Source organism: Gobius niger (genome assembly GCF_951799975.1).
Source record: "Gobius niger genome assembly, chromosome: 11".
NCBI lineage: Eukaryota > Metazoa > Chordata > Actinopteri > Gobiiformes > Gobiidae > Gobius > Gobius niger.
The window spans coordinates 30,520,787-30,545,261 of record NC_136862.1 but is presented as its reverse complement, the minus strand read 5'-3'; the positions used below and the strand labels follow the sequence as shown (position 1 = coordinate 30,545,261).

At 40.3% G+C, this 24,475-nt stretch overlaps 1 protein-coding gene across 6 annotated transcripts in view; it reads left to right on the top strand.

Annotated features, from left to right (window-relative positions):
- Nucleotides 1–23,909, top strand: part of tcf7 (transcription factor 7) — a 124,132-nt gene extending 100,223 nt beyond the window's left edge. The window contains exons 7-13 of one of the 6 annotated variants that reach the window (XM_079566348.1): nt 4,799–4,918; nt 6,552–6,714; nt 7,617–7,724; nt 7,952–7,987; nt 15,973–16,021; nt 17,879–17,951; nt 23,704–23,909. In XM_079566348.1, coding sequence (XP_079422474.1) covers nt 4,799–4,918; nt 6,552–6,714; nt 7,617–7,724; nt 7,952–7,987; nt 15,973–16,021; nt 17,879–17,951; nt 23,704–23,797 — 643 coding nt within the window. In that variant the 3' untranslated portion in view covers nt 23,798–23,909. The remainder of the gene's footprint in view (nt 1–4,798; nt 4,919–6,551; nt 6,715–7,616; nt 7,725–7,951; nt 7,988–15,972; nt 16,022–17,878; nt 17,952–23,703) is intronic. The other 5 variants (XM_079566349.1, XM_079566350.1, XM_079566352.1 and 2 more) reach the window with 5 other exon arrangements.
- The last annotated feature ends 566 nt before the right edge of the window (nt 23,910–24,475 follow it).

Genomic DNA, 24,475 nt, shown 5'->3' with positions numbered 1-24,475 from the left:
GATCGTTCTGGGTCACTAAAAGGTCAAATACGCATTCATATCAAGCTTTTTTTCATGTATAAAAAGTTCCGGGAACACTTTATAATAACTACACCTTAGTTAACACTTAAGGCGAGACACTGCAGGTGAATAGGGAAAACATTTTAATTTACAGATATCAATTTGAAACTTTTGCTGTAGATTACTGGCATAAATGTGAGAAAAAAAATACATGGCAAGTTTTCTGTCATTTTATCTTTTCATATAAGAACAAGTTGTTTTATGCCTAAAAATGCCCCAAATTTTCGGTGATGAAATCTGAATCATGGATAGAGCTACATTCAAATTTATTGTTTCATTTTATTGATAAATGAGTTGCCAAGACTTTTTCAGTGGAGATTTTGGATTTCTTGTTTAGTTTTAAAATAAGCTGTTTTTTAGTGGAAAATTTTGCAAAAATTAAATTTTCGCCTTATTTTTTGACCTTCAAAACTCAATAAATGGGGCTTAGGGATTAGACAGTAAAAAATCCCTCTGATAAAATCTTCCAAATATTGTTCAGTCCAAGGCTGGAAAATTTGAAGTCTTTAGGTCCGACTGACGTGGACATAGTGTCGCCACAATGTCAGAAAAATGTGTTTGGAGAAAAAGGCCCTTGAAATTGCATTCTCCCATATAAGTCTATGGGGGAACATTGAATCAGCGCAATATTTAAACATGTTATTGTGAAGATTAGGCATTTTTTCTGTTTCCAAGTGAAAGCTTGTATGTTCAGAGACCAATTTGGCCCAAAACCTGAAAACTGAAAAAAAAAAAAGAGTTTTGCCTGTAGTGTCTCCCCTTAAGTCAACATGAACAATTGATTAGTTAAGTGTGATTAACACTTAGTAACTACCTTAACATTATATAAATAAGTGAATAAGTGAAGTATGTGAAGAACTCTTTGTTTTGTGTTAGGCAATAACCGTAGTACCACCACCATTTTCTCCAGTTCAGCTTTACCCAAATCCCAAAAAGGCCAGTGTTACTCTTCATTTGAAAGCTAAGATCTGCGAAAACTCGTACAAAAATTTTCTCCATCGCTTTTTGTGGCTTTTTTGCCCTTTTTTCTGTGGCTCATTTTGGCTTTTATTGTTGCGTTTTCTTCACACATTTGTGTCACTTTTTAATAGTTGTTGTTTTTTTTGTCATGTTTTTCTTGCTGTTTTGTTTTTCTATTTTCAACCTTGTTTTTTCGTCTTAGTTTTTGTCACTATGTCGACAAGCTTTTAGATTTGGGTAAAGCCAAACTGGAGAAAATGTGCTCGGGTTCAGGTGGGGGTTAAGTGTTAGTCACAGTTAGCTAATTGTTTATGATGAATGACGTTTTAATTCATTATTTATTATGGCTAAATAAGGTGTAGCCGTTAGAAAGTGTTGCCAAAGTTCCATAATGCACCTTTAACTCTCCGTCGTAGTCTGTTGATGACATTTTTCTGTCGTTCTAGTCAGGGTTTAGCAACAATAACTCTCTTCGGTTTTTGATTTGCTTTGATATTATTAAATGATACGAGGCTCTTTCAAAGCTTCAGCCTCATCAACTGCTTTTGCTCGAGTTACAGCCTGGTTTTAGTCGGCAAAGACATTACTTTTGACTGGAATTATGACAAAACACAAGACATGGACTAAACCAAGGACAAACTGCTGGGGGCTAATTCGGGAACTCAACCCAGGACTAAACCGTGACCGAAGCCCAAAGCCGCGCCGCAGCTGCCAAAACCATCGACCGGCCCCGCTTTTCCGAGCTCCTCCCGGCTACAGCGCGACGGCGACTCCGAAACACACCAGCGCTGCAGCCGAGACGAGTTCCAAACCCAAAAAAGAGACGCGAGAAGAGCTGCTGCAAAAAACAAAAACAAAATGCAAACCGGTGTGGGGGGAACCGAGACCCCACCGCTTTGCTTTTTGTCGCTTTTTAGGACTGTTATAAAAAAATACCAATAAATAAACCAATACGTGGAATATTTAGAGGTAAAAAGTGATTCACAAAGTAGTGCGCTTTTTCATGTTCAGCCCAAAAAGGTGCTTTATGTCTTTGCTGTGAAATGCTTTGCTCGTACGGCGCTGTGTCTGAGGTGGACTCTTTGAGAAACGCTCATGGGATTTTTGGTGTGAGTTTGGCGCCATCGTCTGGTGGCTTCTGTAATTACAACAGGTTTATGTTCACACAGTCGGCTCATGTTTTGGTTTTTGGTTTCTTTTTAAATCATGACGACTGAGCTTCGGTAAAGACGGTAAAAGTGTCCCGATGTGTTTTTAGGAGAAATATCCAAAAGGAAGCATGGGTTTAACCTCTTAACTCCCGCCTGAACCGAGAGGATCTTTTTCCTCACGTCATCTGATTATTTTTTTCCATCATTTTTTTTGTTGGGTGTTCAACTAATTTTTGTCACATTTTTGACATTTTTTTGTAACATTTTGTCACATTTTTATCAATTTTGTATCAAATTTGTGTCTTTTTTTATCACATTTTTTGTCAAATTTTTTTATCACATTTTTGTTTAGTTTTTTGCAACATTTTGACACATTTGTCATTTTTTCGTCAATTTTTTATCACATTTTTGTCACATTTTTGTCATTTTTTGTCAAATTTTTTATCACATTTTTGTTTAGTTTTTTTGCAACATTTTGACACATTTGTCATTTTGTCGTCAATTTTTTATCACATTTTTGTCACATTTTTGTCATTTTTTTTGTCAATTTTTTTATCAAATTTTTGTCAATTTTTTGTCATTTTTTGTCACATTTATGTCATTTTTTCGTCAATTTTTTGTCCAGTTCTTGTGACATTTTTGCCACTTTTTCCTCAATTTTTCGTCACTTTTTGTCAATGTTTTCTCACTTTTTTGTCACATTTCCATCATTGTTTTCGTCTCAGTTTTGTCGCTATTTTCCCACCTTTTTTTCCAGAAGCTTTTGGACTGGGGTAAAGCCAAACTGGAGAAAATGTGCTCGGTTCAGGTGGGAGTTAAGGGGTTAAATGACTTGATATGAGAATATTGATCTGGTTTTGAGCGGTTTTCACTCAGTTAGGCTTTTTTTTCCTGATCGGACCAAGAATGCTTTGCTTGTCTGAGGACGTTTCTGAGGGAAATCTCGCTCTAAATAAGAAGTAAAACAATGGGGCAAGTGCAATTTTCTTACCCCATTGGCAAATAAATCAACCTGAAATACAGACAAAATGTGTTGAATCGAAACATCTCGGAACAAGAGGAATGATCTGGGTCAAAACAACTTCAGATTTAAATTATTATGCTCAATTTGAGACATTTAACCCCTTAACTCCCACCTGAACCGAGCACATTTTCTCCAGTTTGGCTTTACCCCAGTCCAAAAGCTTCTGGAAAAAAGGTGTGAAAATAGTAACAAAACTGAGACGAAAACAATGATGGAAATGGGACAAAAAAGTGAGAAAACATTGACAAAAAAGTGACGAAAAATTGAGGAAAAAGTGGCAAAAATGTGACAAAAATGTTGCAAGAAATTGACATAAAAGTGACCAAAAAAATGACAAAAATGTGAAAAAAAAAAACAAAAATGTGAAAAAATGTGATAAAATTTTGACCAAAAATTAACAAAAAATTGAACAAAAAAATGACAAAAAAGTTACAAAAATTTTATTTAAAAAATACGGAAAAATAACAAAAATGTGACCAAAAATGTGACAAAAAAAAGACAAAAGTTTGATTAAAAAATGACAAAAATGTGACAAAAAATGACAAAAAAGTTACAAAAATGAGTTGAACACCCAACAAAAAAATGATGGAAAAAAAAAAAATCTGATGACGTGAGGAAAAAGATCCTCTCGGTTCAGGCGGGAGCTAAGAGGTTAAACTCATCCAGATACTTTTTTTTTTTGGAGTGCGCTGGTGAAACATTACTCCAATAAAAGTCGCTCAGTCATATTTGTACTTAAAGCTGCATTATGGAGCTTTTGATGTGGGGAAAACAAAAAAAAAACATTAGCGAGTATCTGACCTTTTTAGTGAGCCAGTGTCCAGCACGGCGCCTGTACTTTCCATCACAGTGACCTCTGTGACGCTCCAGGATCAATAGTTTCTCAGGTTTCTGGTAGGTTTTCTCTGCTGACGGAGCCTCTCGCCAGAAAACCAGCAAAACAAGCATTGTAGAGGCCACTCCGATGGAAAGTAAAGGCGCCACGCTGACCGCTCATACACAAAGGTCAATGAATGTACAAATATCAAGTTTGTTTTTTCGCCCAAAAAGTTCCATAATGCAGCTTTAACCCACTGCCTCATCTGAGTGCATTTTGATCATTTCATTTGAAAGCTAAGACCTACAAAACTGCTCTAAACTGATCTTTTTCATCAAATTTTTGTCACTTTTTGCTGCTCTTTTGAGGCTCTTTTGAATTTTTTTTTTTGCATTTTCATCCTTGTTTTTTTCTTCTGGCCAAACTGTAGATAAGTTGCTCGGTGCAGGCGGGGGTTTCGAGGTTTTAAGTGAAAGTACTGCATTTGTTATAACAAGTACTGAATTGCTCAAAGCAGAAAGTACAAATTCGTGATATCCAAAACAACTTTGCGGCTTCAAATTCAAAACACAAAAACAGCGTCCCCAAATTTACCAAACGCACTTGGAGTTTAACGGGACGTCTCCACGGCGCCACCTGCTGCTCTGAAAGGGGAGCGCTGCAGATCCTTTGAGGCTTTTGCTTTGTCGCTTTTGCCAAAACGCGCTCCAGCTTCTCTCCGCTCACGTTTAGCCAAAAAAAGTAAAGGAAAAAAAAAAAGTCTTTATTTGTGTTTCTGTTTTCCAGGTTCCCTCACTCGCTGATGCTCGGGCCCTCGGGCATGCACCCCACGGGGATCCCCCACCCCGCCATAGTGCCCCCTACAGGCAAACAGGAGCACGACCAGTACGACCGCGGCATGTACACGTAAGGCACAGTCGGCTCCTTACGCTGCATTTGTGACAGATGGAATAAAAACTCATCTTAAACTGAAATAAAACTGTTTAAAAGTCTGAAAGTCAAAAACCTCATGGACAGATTCCTCTAAATGACTTTACTTAAATATTCTGATGACTTTTTGTAGTGTAGTGGACTCAAACATGAAAGGCAGGGGAGGAAGAAGAAGAGTGATGTTACTTATAAATAACTTCACTTACTCAAGTAAAAGTAAAAGATTACTTGGTGAAAACTCTATGTGAGTACTGTGAATACTGTGAATACTGATTGAGTAACACTAATATTGCTTCGGCTTTTGTTTAAAAAGTCAAATGTATGTTTCAGTGTAATGTGACAAACCTGATTTTCAAAAGTAGCACTTGTTGTACACGTTGCACCTGCCAAAGTTACTACAATGTAATAATGTGCTGTAACACTGTGTAATAACTCGGACCTATGAGTTAGATACATGATGGAATAATAGGTTGTAGTTTGAAGGAACGTTATGTAATAAATCATAAGACCTTTACTCTAACCCAGGCGTGTCCAAACGTATTATTGAATTATATTGAAGCGTACACGAGGTGAAGGGCCATCGATCTGTGGTCAGTGCCGTGAAACCTTCGACTAGCAGAGGTTTAAACTGTGCCCCACACCTTTATTTCTGCCTAAAGCCTTCATGCTAGATCTGTCTCACAATACACTGTGAGTTGTTAGGTGAGGATTGTGTAGAATTATTGAATTTCAAATAATATAATTATAATAATAATAATTATTGATATAATATATAACAATTGAAGATGTGTACCGATTCTGCAAGAAGGCCAAGGCAAGGCAAATTTATTACAGCACATTTCATGCACAAGGCAACTCGATGTGCCTCACAGCAACACCAAAAACACAATAAAGGGCCGTCGAAAATTGGTCTGAGGGCCGCATTTATCCCCGGGCCGCGCTTTGGACACCCCTGCTCTAACCCTAAAGGTCTTATGTCTTCTACATTATGTACCTCCAAAGTACTAACACACATTATTCCCACTGTGCATGTACTTCATTACAGTGACTACAGTGTACTACATTTAATTTAGGACAATGTAGAGTAACATGAAGTGTAACTTTTATATTATGCAACAATGCTGATATTTCCAAAGAAATGTGATTCATTGATGCCCCTATGGGGACAATAAAGTATACAAACAAACAAACAAACAAACAAACATTTATAGCTTTTGACACTCACAGAGTGCGGTGGAAAGATTACACAAGAAGTCATTTTGATTTAATTTGTCCTTAGTCGCAGAAATCTGTCTGAGTCAAGATTTGTATACATACAAATTTGGAAAAAAAACTTCTACAGTTAGTTTGTTTAATTGATTTGACGGGGACCATGTACCAGACTTTGTTTCCACTAAATTAAGATTTTGTGTCTAAATTTGTGTACAATGAAAACTTTTGAAATACTTGCCTCATGGACAGATTTCTTGAAAAGTGTGACTTATTTGAAGCAAAAGTCTTTTACTTGGAGCTGTGTGTACTGATACTGGACAGTAGTAGTCAAGTATGATAAAACTGCAGTACTTGTGTGTATCTGGGTCTGAAGTGTCCGTGCTTGTGCTGTGCTCAGGAAGGCCCAGGTGGAGGTGAAGAGGGAGAAGGAGCCCAAGAAGCCCGTGATAAAGAAGCCTCTGAACGCGTTCATGCTGTACATGAAGGAGATGAGAGCCAAGGTCATCGCCGAGTGCACGCTGAAGGAGAGCGCCGCCATCAACCAGATCCTCGGCCGCAGGGTAACACACCGAACACGCCTCACGCGCCTCACACGCCGAACACGCCGAACACACCGAGCACGCCTCACGCAGCCTCACGCGCCTCATGCAGCCTCACACGCCTCACACACCTCAAATATGGGCGATTCCAGAGATGCCGTATGTATCTTTCTATCAGAAACCATAGAATAGATACAGACGACATCTCTGGAATCACCCATATTTGGTCATGTTTGAAAACAGTTAAGGGGGAAAACTATTTTGAAAAAAATTTAAATTTTCTCTAATTATTCAAAAACTACTGTAACAAATGCTGAATTATGAATATAGTTTCTACTAAATAAAGATACAAAGACATGGAGAGGAGCAAAGTGGTTCAACAGCCCATAAATACATAAATAACGGAGAACGCTAACATGATGCTACATGTTAGCAACGGGCTAATGCTAACGGTTAGCTAGCGCTTGCAACAACTGCCGTTTTTTCACTTCTACTGAACAATCTGCTGTGAGAAAATATCCATATGGGCCTGATTTACATTTGACTTTATTTATGTGATAAATAAGTTCATATTCCACCAGAAAATGGCTAAAAACAATGGAAAATTGTGTTTCTCTTTTCCCCCTCGGCGAAGCCACGCCCCCTTCTATGACGAGATGCCGTCTGTATCTATGCAGATACTGACGAAAAAAGTAAACACAAAAAGTGACAAAAATTCAACAAAAATGTGACATAAAAAAACAAACATAAAAAAGGTGACACAACACAGCAACAACGCGAGGAAAAAGATCTGTTTTGTGGGTCTTAGCTTTCAAATGAGGTGTTACACAGACCTATATAATGGCCAAAGAGGACAGAATGCACTTGCTTCAGGCGGTTCAGAGGTTAAAGGTTTTAACATTTGTTTTGTTTCTCGTCCACAGTGGCACGCGCTGACCAGAGAGGAACAGGCCAAGTACTACGAACTGGCCCGGAAGGAGAGACAGCTCCACATGCAGCTGTACCCCACCTGGTCGGCACGGGACAACTACGTAAGAACCAGAGACACACACACACCAAAATATCAACCGGATTTCACTGTTTTTGAAACTTGTCACCGTTATGTGTACATTATTACCTTTCCTTTACTGCGTGTTAACCTCTCGCTAAGTCCACGGAGCGGGCGACTCGTAACTGGCGCTCTGAAACGCCCTCATGCGGAGTGAGGCGTCTGGTTAACCCTTGAGGAGAATGAGCTGTGCTGTCTGTTTGTGTGCAGGAGGCAGGCGGTAGCGAGGGCGGTAGAGCCGATGGGGTAGGGACTCCTTCTCCTGTTCTTTATGCCTCTGTGCTGCACGCCACACACTGCATGACAGAGAGGGGATCGTGGGTAATTCTTCCTCGTGCATGCGCCTCAGTTTCGGCCCCCCCCCCCCCGTCTTCGAGCCGAATGACTGTGCATGTCCTGGTTTGTGTCACAGAGGCATAAAACGGCTCGTGAACTAACAAAAAACAGCTGCATGACTGCTTCGCTGTCAAGGCTGAGGGTTTTAGAGCTAGAGCATTATTGTGTAGAGTCCTTTTAGTGAGGCACGGCCGGGCTAGTTCTGCCAACTCAGAAATACTGGAGAAATACAACACAATAAAAGAAGTTTCTGTAAATACAAACATGCAACAGGATTTTTTGTGGGGAATTTAAAGTCATTAAATGAATCATGCTCAAACTAAGGCCTTAACCCCTTAACTCCCGCCTGAACCGAGCACATTTTCTCCAGTTTGGCTTTACCCCTAGTCCAAAAGCTTCTGGAAAAAAAGCCGTGAAAATAGCAACAAAACTGAGACGAAAACAATGATGGAAATGTGACAAAAAAGTGACGAAAAATTGATGCAAAAGTGGCAAAAATGTCACAAAAATGTCACAAGAAATTGACCAAAAAATAACAAAAATATGATAAAGATTTTACTAAAAAATTACAAAAATTTGACCAAAAAAAAAGACAAAAAATTTGATTAAAAAAATTGACGGAAAAATGACAAAATGTGACAAAAAAGGGAGAAAACATTGACAAAAAGTGACGAAAAATTGATGAAAAAGTGGCAAAAATGTCACAAAAATGTCACAAGAAATTGACAAAAAAGTGACAAAAAAATGACAAAAATGTGACAAAAAAACAAACAAAAATGTGATAAAATTTTGACAAAAAAATTGAACAAAAAAATGACCAAAATGTGACAAAAAAGTGACAAAAAATTTATAAAAAAATTACGAAAAAATCACAAAAATGTGACAAAAAAAAATGACAAAAATTTGATTCAAAAAATGACAAAATATGACAAAAAAGTTACAAAAATGAGTTGAATACCCAACAAAAAAATGATGGGAAAAAAATCTGATGACGTGAGGAAAAAGATCCTCTCGGTTCAGGCGGGAGTTAAGAGGTTAAATGTCAAAACGCATTAAAACTGGTGTTGCATCTAAATTTATTGGAAAATTATACATTTTTGGAGTGAAACATATTATGCAGCCGCCATATTGGTGGGTGTCAGGTGACATCACTGTGTTCGAAAGGCCTATTATATTTTTACAGGTGGGGGGCAGGGAAAGTATTTTGTTTTTGAGATTTTTTTGGAAAGAGAAAGACCATGGACCCAGTCATTGATTTTAACCTCTTAACCCCCGCCTTAACCAAGCTTCTTCTCAACGGTGTCAAAATAGCGACAAAAACGAGTTGTAAATGAAAAAAAAAACGCAACAACAACGACAAACCTACATTTTCATCCTCGTTTTTGTCGCTATTTTGATGGGGGGGGGGGGGGGGGTTCCGAGAAGCTTTTAGATTTGGGTAAAACCAAGCTGGGGAAAATGAGCACGGTTTAAGAGGTTAATGATCAGTTTTGTAATTCATACGTTTTCTTTTTAGAAATGACTTGTGAAAGTGTAATGCAGTAAATAGGAACAAATGGCTCCTGCCCCCCCAACATGGAAGTGTGACATCATCACATTCTAGAACCTGAAAACAACAAATACCAAAACATATTGAGCAGAAAATGCAATCAAAAAGCTTAAACGCGGCCGCACCGTGTTTAGTTCCGACTCTGGGAACCACCAAGAGAGCTCTTCACGAGGTTTTCAGAGCCCGGGTCATGCTAGACTATTCTCTGAGCGACAGGAAGCCAGTGCAAAGGCCTGAGCACTGGACTAATGTGGTTGTTGTTCCCGGTTCTGGGCGGGACTGGAGCAGCCATGTTTTGTATATATTGCAGCTGTCTGACTTCATGACTGACTGATTTTTGGTTCTAGTGAGTGAGTCCCAAGATGACTGACCTGTGATGATGATATGTCCTTATATATATCTGCTGCCATCCTCAGCAGTGTCACATGATGTCTGGGCTGCTGATTTAAAGCGTTTTTGGTGCCGTTTACCATCAGGAAGAAAGAAAAACAAGCGGAATAAAAAAAACAAGAGCTAAAGTCAGCTATTTCAGACCGCTGCGAGAGAGTGAATCACCTCCTCCAGCTGGATCAGAGAAGCCGTCGACATCCAGGAAATGTGCCTCTCACACTATGGAGCTGGGACGAGGGAGCGCGTTCACTTTCTCACACCTGAAGAAGTGGGCCTGCAGGTGGCGCCGTCATTCTGCCTCTTCAAGCCAGAAGACACACGATGTTTAAATCAGCAGACCAGACACATGTGCGATCCAAACATGTAACGGTGCAAAAGAAAACACAGGTCTGGCTGTAAGAATATATCGTCCTAGATTAGCATTTTGTTAGCATGTCCAGTATAGCCTGGCAAGTATGACTTTTTCATTGAATTCTGCGCTGGGAGAGTTAGTCTGGTTAGAGTTAGTCTGGTTAGTCTGGTTAGAGTTAGTCTGGTTAGTCTGGTTAGAGTTAGTTTGGTTAGTCTGGTTAGAGTTAGTCTGGTGCTGCTTGTGTTGAATGTGATTTTCAGGCAGGGCTGATGGCAGAGCAAATTCAGTTACAAGCATAGACTGTGAAAAAATATGGACACAGCATGGCTATTAGCTGCTAAGGCTAACAGGAAAAGGGGGCAGGCTCCAGAAGCTCTTTGCTTTAATGGACTTTCCATTCAAATGTTTTTGCCTCCCTTTAAGTCATGACTGGACACAGGCTTATTATTCTGACCTCCACGTTTGTCTTTAAATCAGCCCAACCTTTTTTGACCCAAGATCTGCTTTCCAAGTAGCCGACCTCCGACCTCCGACCTCCACACCGACCTCTAGACATCACAACACAAACCCTTCCTCTCTCAAACACACGCAGACAAAGTCCTCTTCCAATTGCCAGTTTGTAGAGTTTGTTGTAAAGCACAAATACACGCACACTAATCTGCATGACGGTCCTTTTATATCAGTGGTTCTCAACCTTTTGGAGCCGCGACCCCCATTATAGCAGTTAAAGGGGTTCGTGACCCCCCCAGCCCAGGTCACACCGTGAGAAATCGGAACATTAGCCTACAGAATTCTTAAAAAAAAACACTGCTTTATATGAACCAAACAGAAAAATAAACCAAATTCACACTTTTCTTTTCATTTTACAACAATGGAGGATTTGGGGAATATGAAAATAACTCAAGTAGGAGTTGTAGTCGTGTCATCAGTAAAGCAGATCTGTGCGTGTCTTTTGTCTCCGCTCAGCTGTGAACAGTGGGCGGAGCAGACGTGCACCTGTCACTGTAGCGTCTCAGAGTCTGATCAAACACTGCCCAGAACGAGCTGCTCTGCGGAGGAGATGAAGCTCGGTTTATTTTTTTTCACGTTTGCTCCCGGTTCAGTCACGTGATTCCTAAAAAGTCAGTGTGAAAAGACGGCGCCTCACAAGCAACACACGGACACACGCCACACAAGAGAAAACATGCAGTTCATCTGTCAGGCAGGGGCGGACTGGCCATGTGTCCATTCTGGAAGAGCACGGACGGGCCACTGGCTCTTGGGCCACCGGTCTGGCCATTCCATTTTCTCCTCTCATCCCCCGCCTTAACCAAGCTTTACCTAAGTCTAAAAGCTGAAAAGAAAAGAATCAAAATAGCCACGAAAATGAGGATGAAAACGGAACAAAAAAGTGCCAGGAAAGTAACAAAAACCCACAAAAACATGACAAAAAAGAGACCAAAACACAACAAAACAATGGGAAAAAGCAATGAAAAAAAAAGCTACAAAAAAGCCACAAAAACACAACACGAAAGTGACGAAAACACAACAAAAACATGACAAAAAAGAGACCAAAACACAACAAAACAATGGAAAAATGCAATGAAAAAAGCTACAAAAAAGCCACAAAAACACAATACAAAAGTGACGCGAAAGTGACGAAAACACAACAAATACACAACAAGAAAGTGACGAAAAATCAACAAAAACATGACAAAAATGTGGCGACAACGTGACAAAAAGTTTCAATCACTTTTGTAAGTCTTAGCTTTCAAATCAGGCATTACACTGTTGCTCTTCGATCAAGAAGCTTTTAGATTTGGGTAAAGCCGAACTGGAGAAAATGCACTCGGTTAAGGGTTAAATATGTATTTGTGGAAGTGTTGCATTTACGCTAGTTTGGGCCGGGCTGGTCCAGAGTCCAGGGCCGTTCTTCAGTCCCAGTCCAGCCCCTGCTGTCAGGTAAAAGCCAAATAATGTCCAGTAGCAAAATGAGACCCGGGGCTTAGTAGGAGGCGGCCGGGGGACAGGGGGGCTTCAGTCACAGTGGTGTACTGATTTCACTGCGCTTTCTTGATTTTGTGTTAGTAGTTGCGATTGCAGTATCGCGAAATCCTGTCCTTTCTAATTCCTACCCCCCTCGCTTGGGATCAGTCTGACCAGTTGACTGTGATCGACTGGTTGGGCACCCCTGCGCTACATTGTTCGATTGTTCGATTTTTTTTTTTGTTTCTTTTTCCTTTCACTGATTTTATCTGTATTTTTGCTCTGTTCTAAATATTAGAGCTGGCTCCAAAAGTCCAGCTAAAGCAGTTTTCCTTTAACCCATTAACTCCCACATGAACCGAGCACATTTTCTCCAGTTTGGCTTTACCCCAGTCAAAAAGCTTCTGGAAAAAACAGCAACAAACTGAGATGAAAACAATGATGGAAATGTGACAAAAAAGTGATGAAACATGTATGAAAAAGTGGCAAAAATGTGACCAAAAAATGACAAAATGTGACCAAAAAATTGATGAAAAAGTGGCAAAAATGTGACAAAAAAAGAAAAATATGTGACCAAAAAAAATGACCAAAATGTGACAAAAATGTGATAAAAATTTGACCAAAAAATGACAAAATGTGACCAAAAAAATGACAAAAATGGACGATAAATGACAAAAAAATGAGTTGAATACCAAACAAAAAAATGATGGAAAAAAAATCTGAAGCAAGGAAAAAGATCCTCTCGGTTCAGGCGGGAGTTAAGAGGTTAATCCCATTTAGAATTTGTGTACACTTTGTATGTGATTGTTCATTAATGTGCGATGTCCCAGTCCAATAACGAAATGAACGGCGAGTATAAACGACCTCCCGTTAGCTCGTGTTGAACGTGCCCTCCCTTCGGCAGCAGCTCATCTTAATTGCAGTGAAACAGTCTGTTTAGTGTTTAGTTCCTCTAACTCTGAACTGAAGGTGTGTTTGATGATGAAGATGGTTTAACTGTGGCTGCTGCATGAGGGGCTTCAGTGCTTTTTATGGGGACGTTGGCTTTGTCTCTGTGGGTGTTTCTTTTGTTTTTTTTGTTTCTTCCTGTTTGAACCTGGGAACACCTCATGCTTTATCCTCATGTGAAAGGAGGTCTGACACTGCGTAAGAACACTAGAGTGGGGCCTAGTCAACAAAAGATGAAGCTTGCCAGACACGTAGACCGTGCCCGAACAAAACCTCCAAAACGCTCCAGATTCAGAAAAAAAAAATCAATGATATTTGTTGAAATCTCTGAAGAGGTGTCAGGGATTTGAACCAACGATGTAGTGTATCAGAGTCCACATGTTTTCTTAATAAATGAACCACTCCGGAGCACAAGCAACATAGTTTGACTAAAATATGCTGGACAAGGGCAAAAGAACTGAGAAACTGTCTGTTGAAGGATGAAAAGTTTGAATCTCATTCACTGAAAATGGATAGTGAACTAAATCGAGTTAACTAAAAAATAACCCATGACAGTAATGGCCCGTCGAGTGCTTAAAGGAACAGGCCACCGTTTTTCCATACTGAGATATGTTCTTACCTGAGCTTAAAGGGGCTGGGTGCAAGTTGGCCATTTTATACTCACTACTGCCACCCCAGGCCATATGTGTAACTGCACCTTCTATATTAAGCTCGTGCATGACGGCAATTCTGACCCGAAGTGACACATTTTTGAGTGACAGGATTTTAGAGGCAGTTGTGGTGAACACAGGTCTGAGCTCATTCTACACATTAGAACATGGCTGGAACATGTTGGGGAGGGAAATACATAATTTTAACATTTTTAAACTCCCTATAGTCCCTTTAAAGGTACACTGCGTAACATTTTGGACTATACTGTTGCCATCAGTACAAAACATGCTCCTAATGACCAGCTCGACAGACAATGCTATTTCTGCAGTGAGAAATCAAAAAATGAATTTGGACGTGAACATAACCTGTTCAAATCTCAAATTCTGCTGACTTTAGTCGACGTCTCCATGGAAACGAGCTGGAGACGTACCCACTCCCGGTAAAGTCATGTCATGTCTTAGGAGAGCTGAGCCGCTCACAGCAAAATCACATGTTTGTTTGAGGTATTTTTCAACGCTGAAAATATCTGTCATAAAATAAAAGCTTGTATTTCAATTTAGTTTTTTGAGTAAAATTCTACGCGGTGTAGCTTTAAACGAGTTGATGCGTACCTGTCTGGGTCGCTTCCAACTTCACCCCCGTTTGGAGCTATAGGAATATGCTGGGAGAGGCTAAATGCTAACAACATGTTTGGTCGTTTTGCGTGACTGAGGGCACACACAAAGTTCAAACAGGTACACATCAACTCGTCTAATCTCAGGTAAGAACATATCTCAGTGTGGAAAAAAACAGTGGCCTGTTCCTTTAAGGAGCAGGGCATTAACAAGTGGCTCTCCTTTGCGTTGCTAGGTGGGGGCCACAGGGGGGGCCGGGCTCACTTAAACCCACTACATCCACAGCACAACAGTGTTAATTTTGACAACATATTTTATTTTAGTTTTAGTTTTAGTCTTTTGACTAAAATGTAATTTGATTTTAGTCGAGATTTAGTCAAAAAAATCTTTTCAATTTTAGTCTAGTTTTAGTCGACTAAAATTGCATGTCAATGTAGTCGACTAAATTTAAGACTAATTTAGTCGACTTATATTTATAATATTCATTATAATCATATTTAATCGTGGTCCTCGACTTCATGGAGCTGCTCCACATGAAAAGCACAAACCTGTTCATTTGGCAGTGAATTTAAATGATCTGAGGCTCTTTCAGACGCTCAATAGAAGTTTGGATGATTTTAGTCTTTCCTTTTCATTTTTATTTAGTCTTATTTTAGTCGACTAAAACATCTTGACATTTTAGTCATAGTTTTAGTCTCATGAGAAACTTTTAATTTAGTTTTAGTCCAATTTTAGTCGTGAAAAATATCACTTTGACTAAAATTAAGACTAAACATTTTAGTCGACAAAATTAACACTTCAGCACAATAAGCGCTTAACAGCCTATTCATATTTTATTAAGAATATTCTCATACACAGCCCAACTAAAATGCCAGGCAAAGTGTAACACAAGACGTCAAAGTTTATTGTGTAATGAATAATAATGAGCACACGAACTGTAACATTTTCTGAAATAATTAAATAAAGTTAATGCTTTTGTGTCCCATTTGACAGATAATATTGTAGACAGCGGATTTTTAACATTATCGTGCCACCCCTGTAATATAACTTTGCCCCCCATGTAAAAAAAAAAAAAAAAAATCCTGGCTACGCCCCTGCTCTCATATCCTGAGATTGTGGGTCCAAGTCCCACCAGTGTCCCTGTCCTGTGGGTTTGACGTCTCTCTGACTGATTGTCGTGAGGTCTTCAGTGTTTTTGTGGAATTACAGTTGAGTCATAAAACGCAGTCATAAAACCATCCTCAGCTGAGACACTTTAGTTCCACACAGCTACATTAAAGGAGAACCTTCCTGGACACTGAGATTGTTGGTTCCTTGCTGTAATCTCTGTCCTCTGAGTCACACCAGGCCTTTATTGCCGCTTGCTGTTTTTTATCACTGTTATTCTCATTAAATTGTGCATGGGTTTGTGTGTGTTTTGTTTCAGGGCAAAAAGAAGAGGAGGAAACGGGAGAAGCAGCAGGACTCCAGCGCAGGTAAACCCCACACGACATGCAGAAACCCCCCCCCCCTCGTCACCATCTCATGCAGTCGGCAACAGACGGGCCTCCATGACTTTGCGTTGGCGCTTTGCGGCGCGTGACGCAAACCCTAACGCCCCCACATTTTTCCATTTACCCAAAAAAGTCGCATCAAAACGTTACATTTTTATCTATAGTTCTGGGAAAAGTGGCGACATACAAGTTCTGCAGTGAGGATTTGGCCTAATGTGAAAAGGCAATTTTGTATTTCGCACATTCATCCACCTATAAAAGTAATACAAGTCCCCACACCACAGTAGAAGAGTTATCCAAGTCATTAACAGATACTTTGTCTGTGGCAAACGAACTAACACTCTGCGTTTGGTGCTTTTTCTCCTTAACCTTCTCTCTACAGGGCATGTCTTTGCGACTGTGAAAGCTTGAGTGTTTTAAGCTCACTGCTAATACTTTCAGAGGTGGGTAGAGTGTCGTATATGAGGCTAAAGCTATGACTAAAATCTCTAGGTATTTTTGTCAACAAATAAAAACTGGATACAAATTTAAAGATGGGACGAAAGCACCGTGTTCAGAATTCAATGTCATTTTCAGTCGAAGCCATCCAAGAATATTACACTTGTCCAAACCAAGTCACGCTCAGGACTAAACGCAAAAAACATTTGATCAATCCAGCCGGTCATCCATGTGAAACCGGCGTTCAAGGGGTTTGTAAATGAGGTCCCAGAGTGGAAAGATCTGAAAACCATTTACATGGATCCATAGTTACAGCGTCTCCGCAACTTTTCTTAAAACGATGACGTCACAGCACTAATCTGCTGACTTTATAATTCCCTTTACTAAACAATCTTCCGCTCCCTAGTCCCATGGAGAGCCACAGGTGACACGGAGAAAAAAACTGGCCTTGATCCAGTCTGTGTTTGTGGACTGACAGTGAAAGTCCAGTCACTGACAGGTTTTCTGTCCCCTAAGTCTGAAGAATAAATTCACCGTCCTGCCTCTTCTGTAGATCTTAAATCCATGAAGCAGGTTCTATTTTCTTTGGTAGCTAATGTGGCAGGAAAGGCCTATGGCAGGGGTCGGCAACGTCAAATCCGGCCCTCCCGTACAGAACCTCTGGCCCTCAAGATGATTTTGAGAAACATTATTACACAAAACAGAGAGTACTTTCAACATTATTAGAGTTAAATGGGAGAAAAATGGTAGAAATACTGTCAATGCACCCAATGAGGTCATATATTATGTACAACACTGGCATTTGAAAGAAGTGCACTCTCGTTTTAAGGAATAAATGACTTACATTTACATGAATGAACAGATTAAATCTAAGGTTTGAGTAGATTTGGTCTGGTCTTAGACGAGATAAAACCTCTAGTAGTCGTTATTCTCTTAATTCAGATAATTTTGTGTCCTTTCAAGTGAAAAACAATTATTTGTCTGATTTGTTCCATTGGCGCTAACATTTGTATCTTGGATTACTCCGAATTAGACTCGAATTCAACATAGAAGAACTTTAATTCAAGCAATTTTAAGTCATTTATCTCCTTAAAGATGGTAATTTTTCTAATGTTTTGCTTTACTTTGGGCTGCTACTCAGCGGCTTCAGCCCTCGGTCTATTTACAATAAAGAAAACTTGCCTACACCTGTTTATGGCAACCTCTGATGCAAAAGATATTTATATATGGAAGTGTAAAGCGTGGCAATACACAGGAAAGACTGAAAAGACCTCCTCGCTCCCCACCTCTGAAGGGTTTCTTCTTCTTCTGCACTAACACTAACCGCCTGGAGCCGGTGTTGTACTGACTGCAGTCTTTGCCTGTGTCTCGCTGTTCTGTGCATGCCCCTCTCTCTCTCAGACCCCGGCTCCCCAAAGAAATGCAGAGCTCGATTCGGCCTGAACCAACAGACCGACTGGTGCGGGCCCTGCAGGTGCGTATACCTCGCTGCCCTGTCCCACAGCCCGACCATCACGACCATCACCGCTCCCATACTAACATCCGCTTTTCAAACTGCGCTCCCGCTGCTCCGCTAATCACTTTCCAGCCCTCCTGTGGACTTGCCATTTACAGTCACTGGTCTCCTCACATCCAAACACGTCATGAAGTGAAACAATGCATTCTCCTTCCATCCCAAAAACACTGATCACTGTTCGTTTCACTGATTCACTCTTTCATTCAACTCTAAGTTAGACTAAAACGTAGTTAATGAGACTCAAACTCGGACTGAAATCTGTTTTGTCGACACCATCGCCACCACCGTACAAACTATTCCTCCCACTGTGAGTTAAACACTGTCCAGCTCCAGAATATGTCAATGTTCAGGCTCTCGCGCCAGGATTAAAGAGCCGCGCCGCAGAAACGGGATCAAAACACCAGCACGTGCCCCCCCACATTTTAGATTGAGTCGACAAAATTTACATGAACTTTGAGTTTTCAGTTTTAGTCGATACAAACAAAAACATCTGGTTGTCTTTACACTCTTGAAACATCTCCTCTTTAGGTATATGAAGGTTTTAGGGTTTTTTTTTTTTCTGTTTTGTTTTTTTGTATTGGTTGCACTTTATTTGACACTGCCATGACACATTGTACCAAACTAAATGTAATCTGTAGTGATTTGAACCTATGTAGTAAATAATGTGTGTTGTACTTTGGATGGTTAGGGCTTAAGGTTAGGGTTAGAGTTCGGGTTTTTTATGTCTCCGTACATGGTATCACTTTATTTTAGAGTACCCTTGATACATTGTACCTAACTACATTTAGTCCAATGTAATGAGCTCTGTAACAGTGTGTAGTAACTTGTACGTATGGGTTAGATACACAATGGAATAGTATGTATTTGTAGTTTGTAGCTACATCATGTAATAAGACATGATTCTAGCCCTAACCTTAAGGAGGTGTCCTTGATTTTTTTTTAATTTTCTGTATTGGAATAAAATTAGTTTGTCCTTTAGTCTATGGTAAAAGCAGACATTAATCCAAAAAAAAACACTGGTTTTAAAGCCTTTTAAAAAGTCATAAAATGTCAGGCTAGTCGGCATGTTTTACAGTGAAGTGACAGATTTCCCTCTGAAAGTTGTGAAACCTGGTTTAAACTCAGTCCCTGTGATGAATGTTGTAAATGCATTAGGAAAGTTTGAGATGAGTTTGGACCAGAAAATAGCAGTTTGAGTGGTTCTGTTTCTTCGTACAATCAGGTAAAGCTCCTTTAAGCCCAAACCCTAACAGTCTCGTGTCCTATTACATTATGTACCTACAAAGTACTGATACAAGTTATTCCAGTGTGTATCTAACCGATAAGTACAAGTTATTACACATTGTTACAAAGCTCATTACACTGCACTAAATGTAGTTCGGTACAATGTATCAAGGGTACATAAAGTGATACCCATTACATTATGTATCTCCAAACTATTATTCCAGTGGTTCTCAACCTTTTGGAGCTGCGACCCCCCATTATAACAGTTCATTAGGATCGTGACCCCCGCCTGGGTCAGACCATGGGAAAAGCAGGGACATTAACCTATATAACTCTAAAAAACCAAAGACAAAACAATGGCTAAACTAAAATGAATAAAATTTAGAACAAGTAATGGCACCCTAGCATAATAGGATGTATGCTACAACACCAAAGTAATAATATTGAAATGTATATCTTTATCTATATGCTCTGGCGACCCCCCAAATTTGTCTCACGACCCCCTTGGGGGTTCCGACCCCCAGGTTGAGAGCCCCTGTATTATTCCATCATGTATGTAACACATCGGTCCACATTAATACGCACTGTTACATCACATTGTACTAAACCTGGCAGGTACAGTGTATCAGGGGTCGTGTAAAATAAAGTGTATCTAATTGATTTATTGAATTATGAACCCACAAAACAAGGCAAAACTTGAATGTTTATGGATTTTCTCACTCATAATAAGCTTATTCAAAAATCAAAAGATCCACAATAAAATTCTTTGTAACTAATACATCGACTATTCCGAAAACCTGAAATTGTAGTGAATCTCTGGTCTCCACGTGCCGCGTCTGAGTCGCTGCAGGCTGAGCTGAGCTGGAGGATCTTCCACCTGAGACCATGTCATTCTGCGAGTCCTTTGCGGCGCCCCGGCCTCACGTCATGGAAACGTAGAACAAAGAGCACAAACAGTCTGATGCGGTCGGGGCACATCCTCGACACCGCAACCCCCCGCCCCCGCCCCCCATCCCCAAAAACAGCCAGCCCGTCTGCTCTCTCAGGACTCGGTGAAACCAGGGAAGTGGTGGTAGAGGCGCGAGCTGCTCAGAGATGCTGAACTTTGGCAGCTTCAGAATTCACTTTCTCTGGCTCCGAATGTGGCTAAAAATACTGCGGCGCCTCTTCCTGTGGTTGGGCCTGACTCATTACGCTTTCTGGTAATGACGGCGGATCCTGTGAAGCGCTTTGATACAGCCGAGTCTGCACAGGCGGGCGACGCTGAAGCTCAGGGTGGAATCTAATGCTGCGGTTTTCAAATATTGCACAGGAAAAATGTACAGAAGTATGATCAAAAACCATGCATTTTGTAAGAGAGTGAACTAAGTGTGGATAGAAACTGTAATGTTTAAGTAGGGGTGTGTATTACTGGTTAGTTAACTCACTTTATTATAATTTTGTTAGAATCTGTCTGTGTCGATATAAAGCAAGTTTATTTGGTAGCGCTTTATATTAAGGTCTGCTGGTTAAGTATTAATAAGGTATTATTAATATGCTTGTAAAGTATTAACACACTGCTTATTATACATTTATCTGTTTACATATTAATAGTCCATTAATAATAGGCGTTTTTACAGCCAACCCTAACCTTAACCCTTACCCTAAAATCATTACTAATACTTATACAATACAACTTAATCTAAAGCGATTTTATAACACTTCATGTTGGCCAATACCAACTCAATACAGTCTTTTGCGTCATTATATTTCTATTTAACCTCTTAACTCCCGCCAGAACCGAGAGCTTTTTCTCCAGTTCAGCTTTACCCAAATCCTGTGGGCCAGTGTAGCACCGCATTTGAAAGCGAAGATCTACAAAACTCATCTAAATGGATCTTTTTCCTCACATAATCAGATTTGTTTCCATCTTTTTTGGGGGGGGTTTTCAACTCATTTTTGTAACTTTTTTTTTTTTCTTCATTTTTTGGTCTTTTTTTGTCACATTTTTTTTGCCATTTTTTGCTTTTTTTTGTCTTTTTTAGTCAATTTTTAGTCTTTTTTTTTGTCATTTTTTGTCACTTTTTTGTCACTTTTTGTCTTTTTTTTGCCTTTTTGTCATTTTATTTGTCAATTTTTAGTCTTTTTTGCTTTTTTTTTATTTTTTGTCATTTTTTTGGTCATTTTTTTGTCATTCTTTGTCACATTTTTGTCAAAGTTTTCTCACTTTTTTGTCACATTTCTATCATTGTTTTCGTCTCAGTTTTGTTGCTATTTTCGCACCGTTTTTCCAGAAGCTTTTGGACTGGGGTAAAGCCAAACTGGAGAAAATGTGCTCGGTTCAGGTGGGAGTTAAGGGGTTAATATTTATTATTATACATTGATAATATGTACCATACAATAAAAAAGAATAATAAATTATAGATATTACAGTAGTTTCAACAGTTGACGTCTTTTCCAGGCCTCTCTATAAACATGCAAGTGGTTTTGGATGCAGCTTTACATTGTAATTTAGAAAGTAATGTTGAGGATTGTACAGTACTAAAATTGACATTTTACATTAAAAGAAAAGTTTCATAATTGCAGCATTTTAAGCCCCTTCTCAAAACGACAGCAGTAGATCTGCTTCTAATGGTCATTCTGGTCTGTTGGATTATGTTTATGGCCTGTATACCATAAGACAAGGAGCACATGGCTAATTATGACATATATTATGTACGCAAGAGCGCTCTCATCAGCGCTGTTGGAATGAAGTTTCTCAGTTTCTGGCTCCTCTATAAAAGCTAAATGACGGCCCAGCAAAGGAAATAAGTTTTTTTTTTCTTTCTGTCTAAGCTGTGGCTGTTAGCGATATTAGCTTAGCGATATTAGCTTAGCGATAATAGCTTAGCAATATTAGCTTAGCGATAATAGCTTAGCAATATTAGCTTAGCGATAATAGCTTAGCAATATTAGCTTAGCGATATTAGCTTAGCGATATTAGCTTAGCGATAGCACCACTGCGGTAAACCTGCAGACCGGAGACGCTGCAGATTCACTACTGTCTTTCGGTAAATCCGATCCAATCAAAATGTCTGGATCGGCTACCGATATCGATACTGAATATCGGTTGGGGACGTCCCTCTAATTCATACATAAAATAATTGAAAGTGTTTTGGAGAACAGGATTGTATTAAAAGTAACGTTTGTCTCACTGCACACATATTTATGATCCGTAGGAGATGCCTGTGGGCGGGTTTATAATTCTCTTAATGTTTTAGGTTTTATCATGAATACATTTTTAAAAGTTGGCAACTTTAAATTACACTTCGATTGCAAATCAATAAAGCATAAGCCATTATTAAATTAAATTGTTATGCATCACACACCATTCATTTTGCATTTTCACAGCCATAAATCGCATGTAATATTCAGCCTGATTGTCAATTAAAAAAAAAAAAAAAAAAAAATCTGCCAAAGGATTTGCAGATTTGGCTACTCTCGACGTACATTTCACCATTCAGAATCCAGTTTGTGATATTCATTTGGCTTGTTTACAGCGGTTCTTAGATAACGGTTCAGTGACCGGAATTCTGCTCTTATTTGTTTATCAAAAGTTCTCTTAACTTTGAGGATGTTGAAATCTAAATCGAAGGAAGAGTTCAGGATTCACAGATCTCAAAATCACTCCCTTTTCCAGAGGCTCAAATCTATGTGGAGCGTTTTGTTCAGCGCTTCGGTCAACTGCAGAAATACATCGTGTGCCAGGTCTTTACTGCGGCTCTGAGATCAAGTTTCAAGTTTCAATTTCAAAAGACATGACCTGAAAGCCTCTCCTAGTTTGCAGAATGCAGGCCCAGGTGGTCAATTACATGTAAATCTACTAAACTTGCAAAACATCTCATCTTACAGACCATCACTTTAAAACACCTTTACTCAGAGCGCTGAATAAAAAGGTCGAGCTGGATTAGAACAACACAGAACAATAAGGAAGTGGTGGTGTTACAAATGTGCTGTGATTCCTGAACTCTTCCTCCATTTTGGATTTAGACGCTTAAATTCAAAAGTCTGCATTAAAGTGATAATCCGTAACTTGAAATGTCTTACAAATGTAGTCGATCTTGTGTAATTGAACGCCTGGGACGTTACAAGTCATCTGATTTAGTTTTTTTTACTAAAGTCCCTCCTGTTCCTGATCTCAGACATTGATCAGAATCCTCGGTGCCATCGCCTTGACCAATGAGACGAGCTTTCCTGTGAACCGGCCCCGTCTGGTCCAATCAGGAGGCGATCGTTTACTCTCCAAAAAACCTTTTTCCCCCCAGGCGGGAGTTAAGAGGTTAAATCAGCATCAATTTTCTAAGTGTGGCCTGGAGAACTTTCGATGAACAAATGCAGGGGCAACATTCGTGCCACAGTCCCATCATGTATCCGCCTGATGATGTTGTTTCCCCATAACCCATGTGTTCTGACCCATCGCTGTCGTCCGTGTCTGACCGTCTCTCCGCATGGCTTTATGTATTCACAGACCACTCTCTCTGACCCGTTTAGGAGGAAAAAGAAGTGCATTCGATACCTACAGCGCCGAGGGACCTGCGCTAGCCCCGATTCTTCAGATATGAGTGCCATAGACTCTCCCTCTCCCCAGACGCTCCCCCCCCCGCCCCTCCGGGACTCTCCGCCCCGCGGCCTGTCCCCGTCTCGCCACCCTCCCAGCGCTCACCACCGGCACAAAGGCCACCACCCCAATCCGCCGTCCCCCTGCAGCCACCGGGGGAAATGTCACCACCGACAACAACAACAGAACAAGCCCGTCCCGTCGCACGCGAAGCCGCTGCACGTATCCTCCGGCTGCTCGCCCCCTCCCCAGACGCTTCCCCTGCCCCGCCTCGCGCACACTCGCTCGCACACGCGCTCGCCGCCGCCGCCGCCACAGCAGTATCTCCACAAGCTGTCGCCGGCCAGAGCAGCGGGACTCTCGCTCAAAGTGCTGACAGAGACTCACTGAAGAGAGACAATATGGGAATATTTTTATACGCAGTAAATGTTGATAGACCTCGATGTTTGTGTGCTGAGGTAGAGGAATGACGGAGACGTTAGCGTGCTTTTTATTCTGTTTTCCTGAAGCGAGACCCTGAAATGACAAGGCTACACTTAAAGGAACAGGCCACGCTGAGATATGTTCTTGCCTGAGCTTAGACGAGTTCACTTGTACCTGTCGGGTCTTCACGCGTGCCTTCAGTCACAGCACAGACGGCGTTAGCATTTAGCCTCCTCTCCTCTGTAGCTCCAAACGAAGT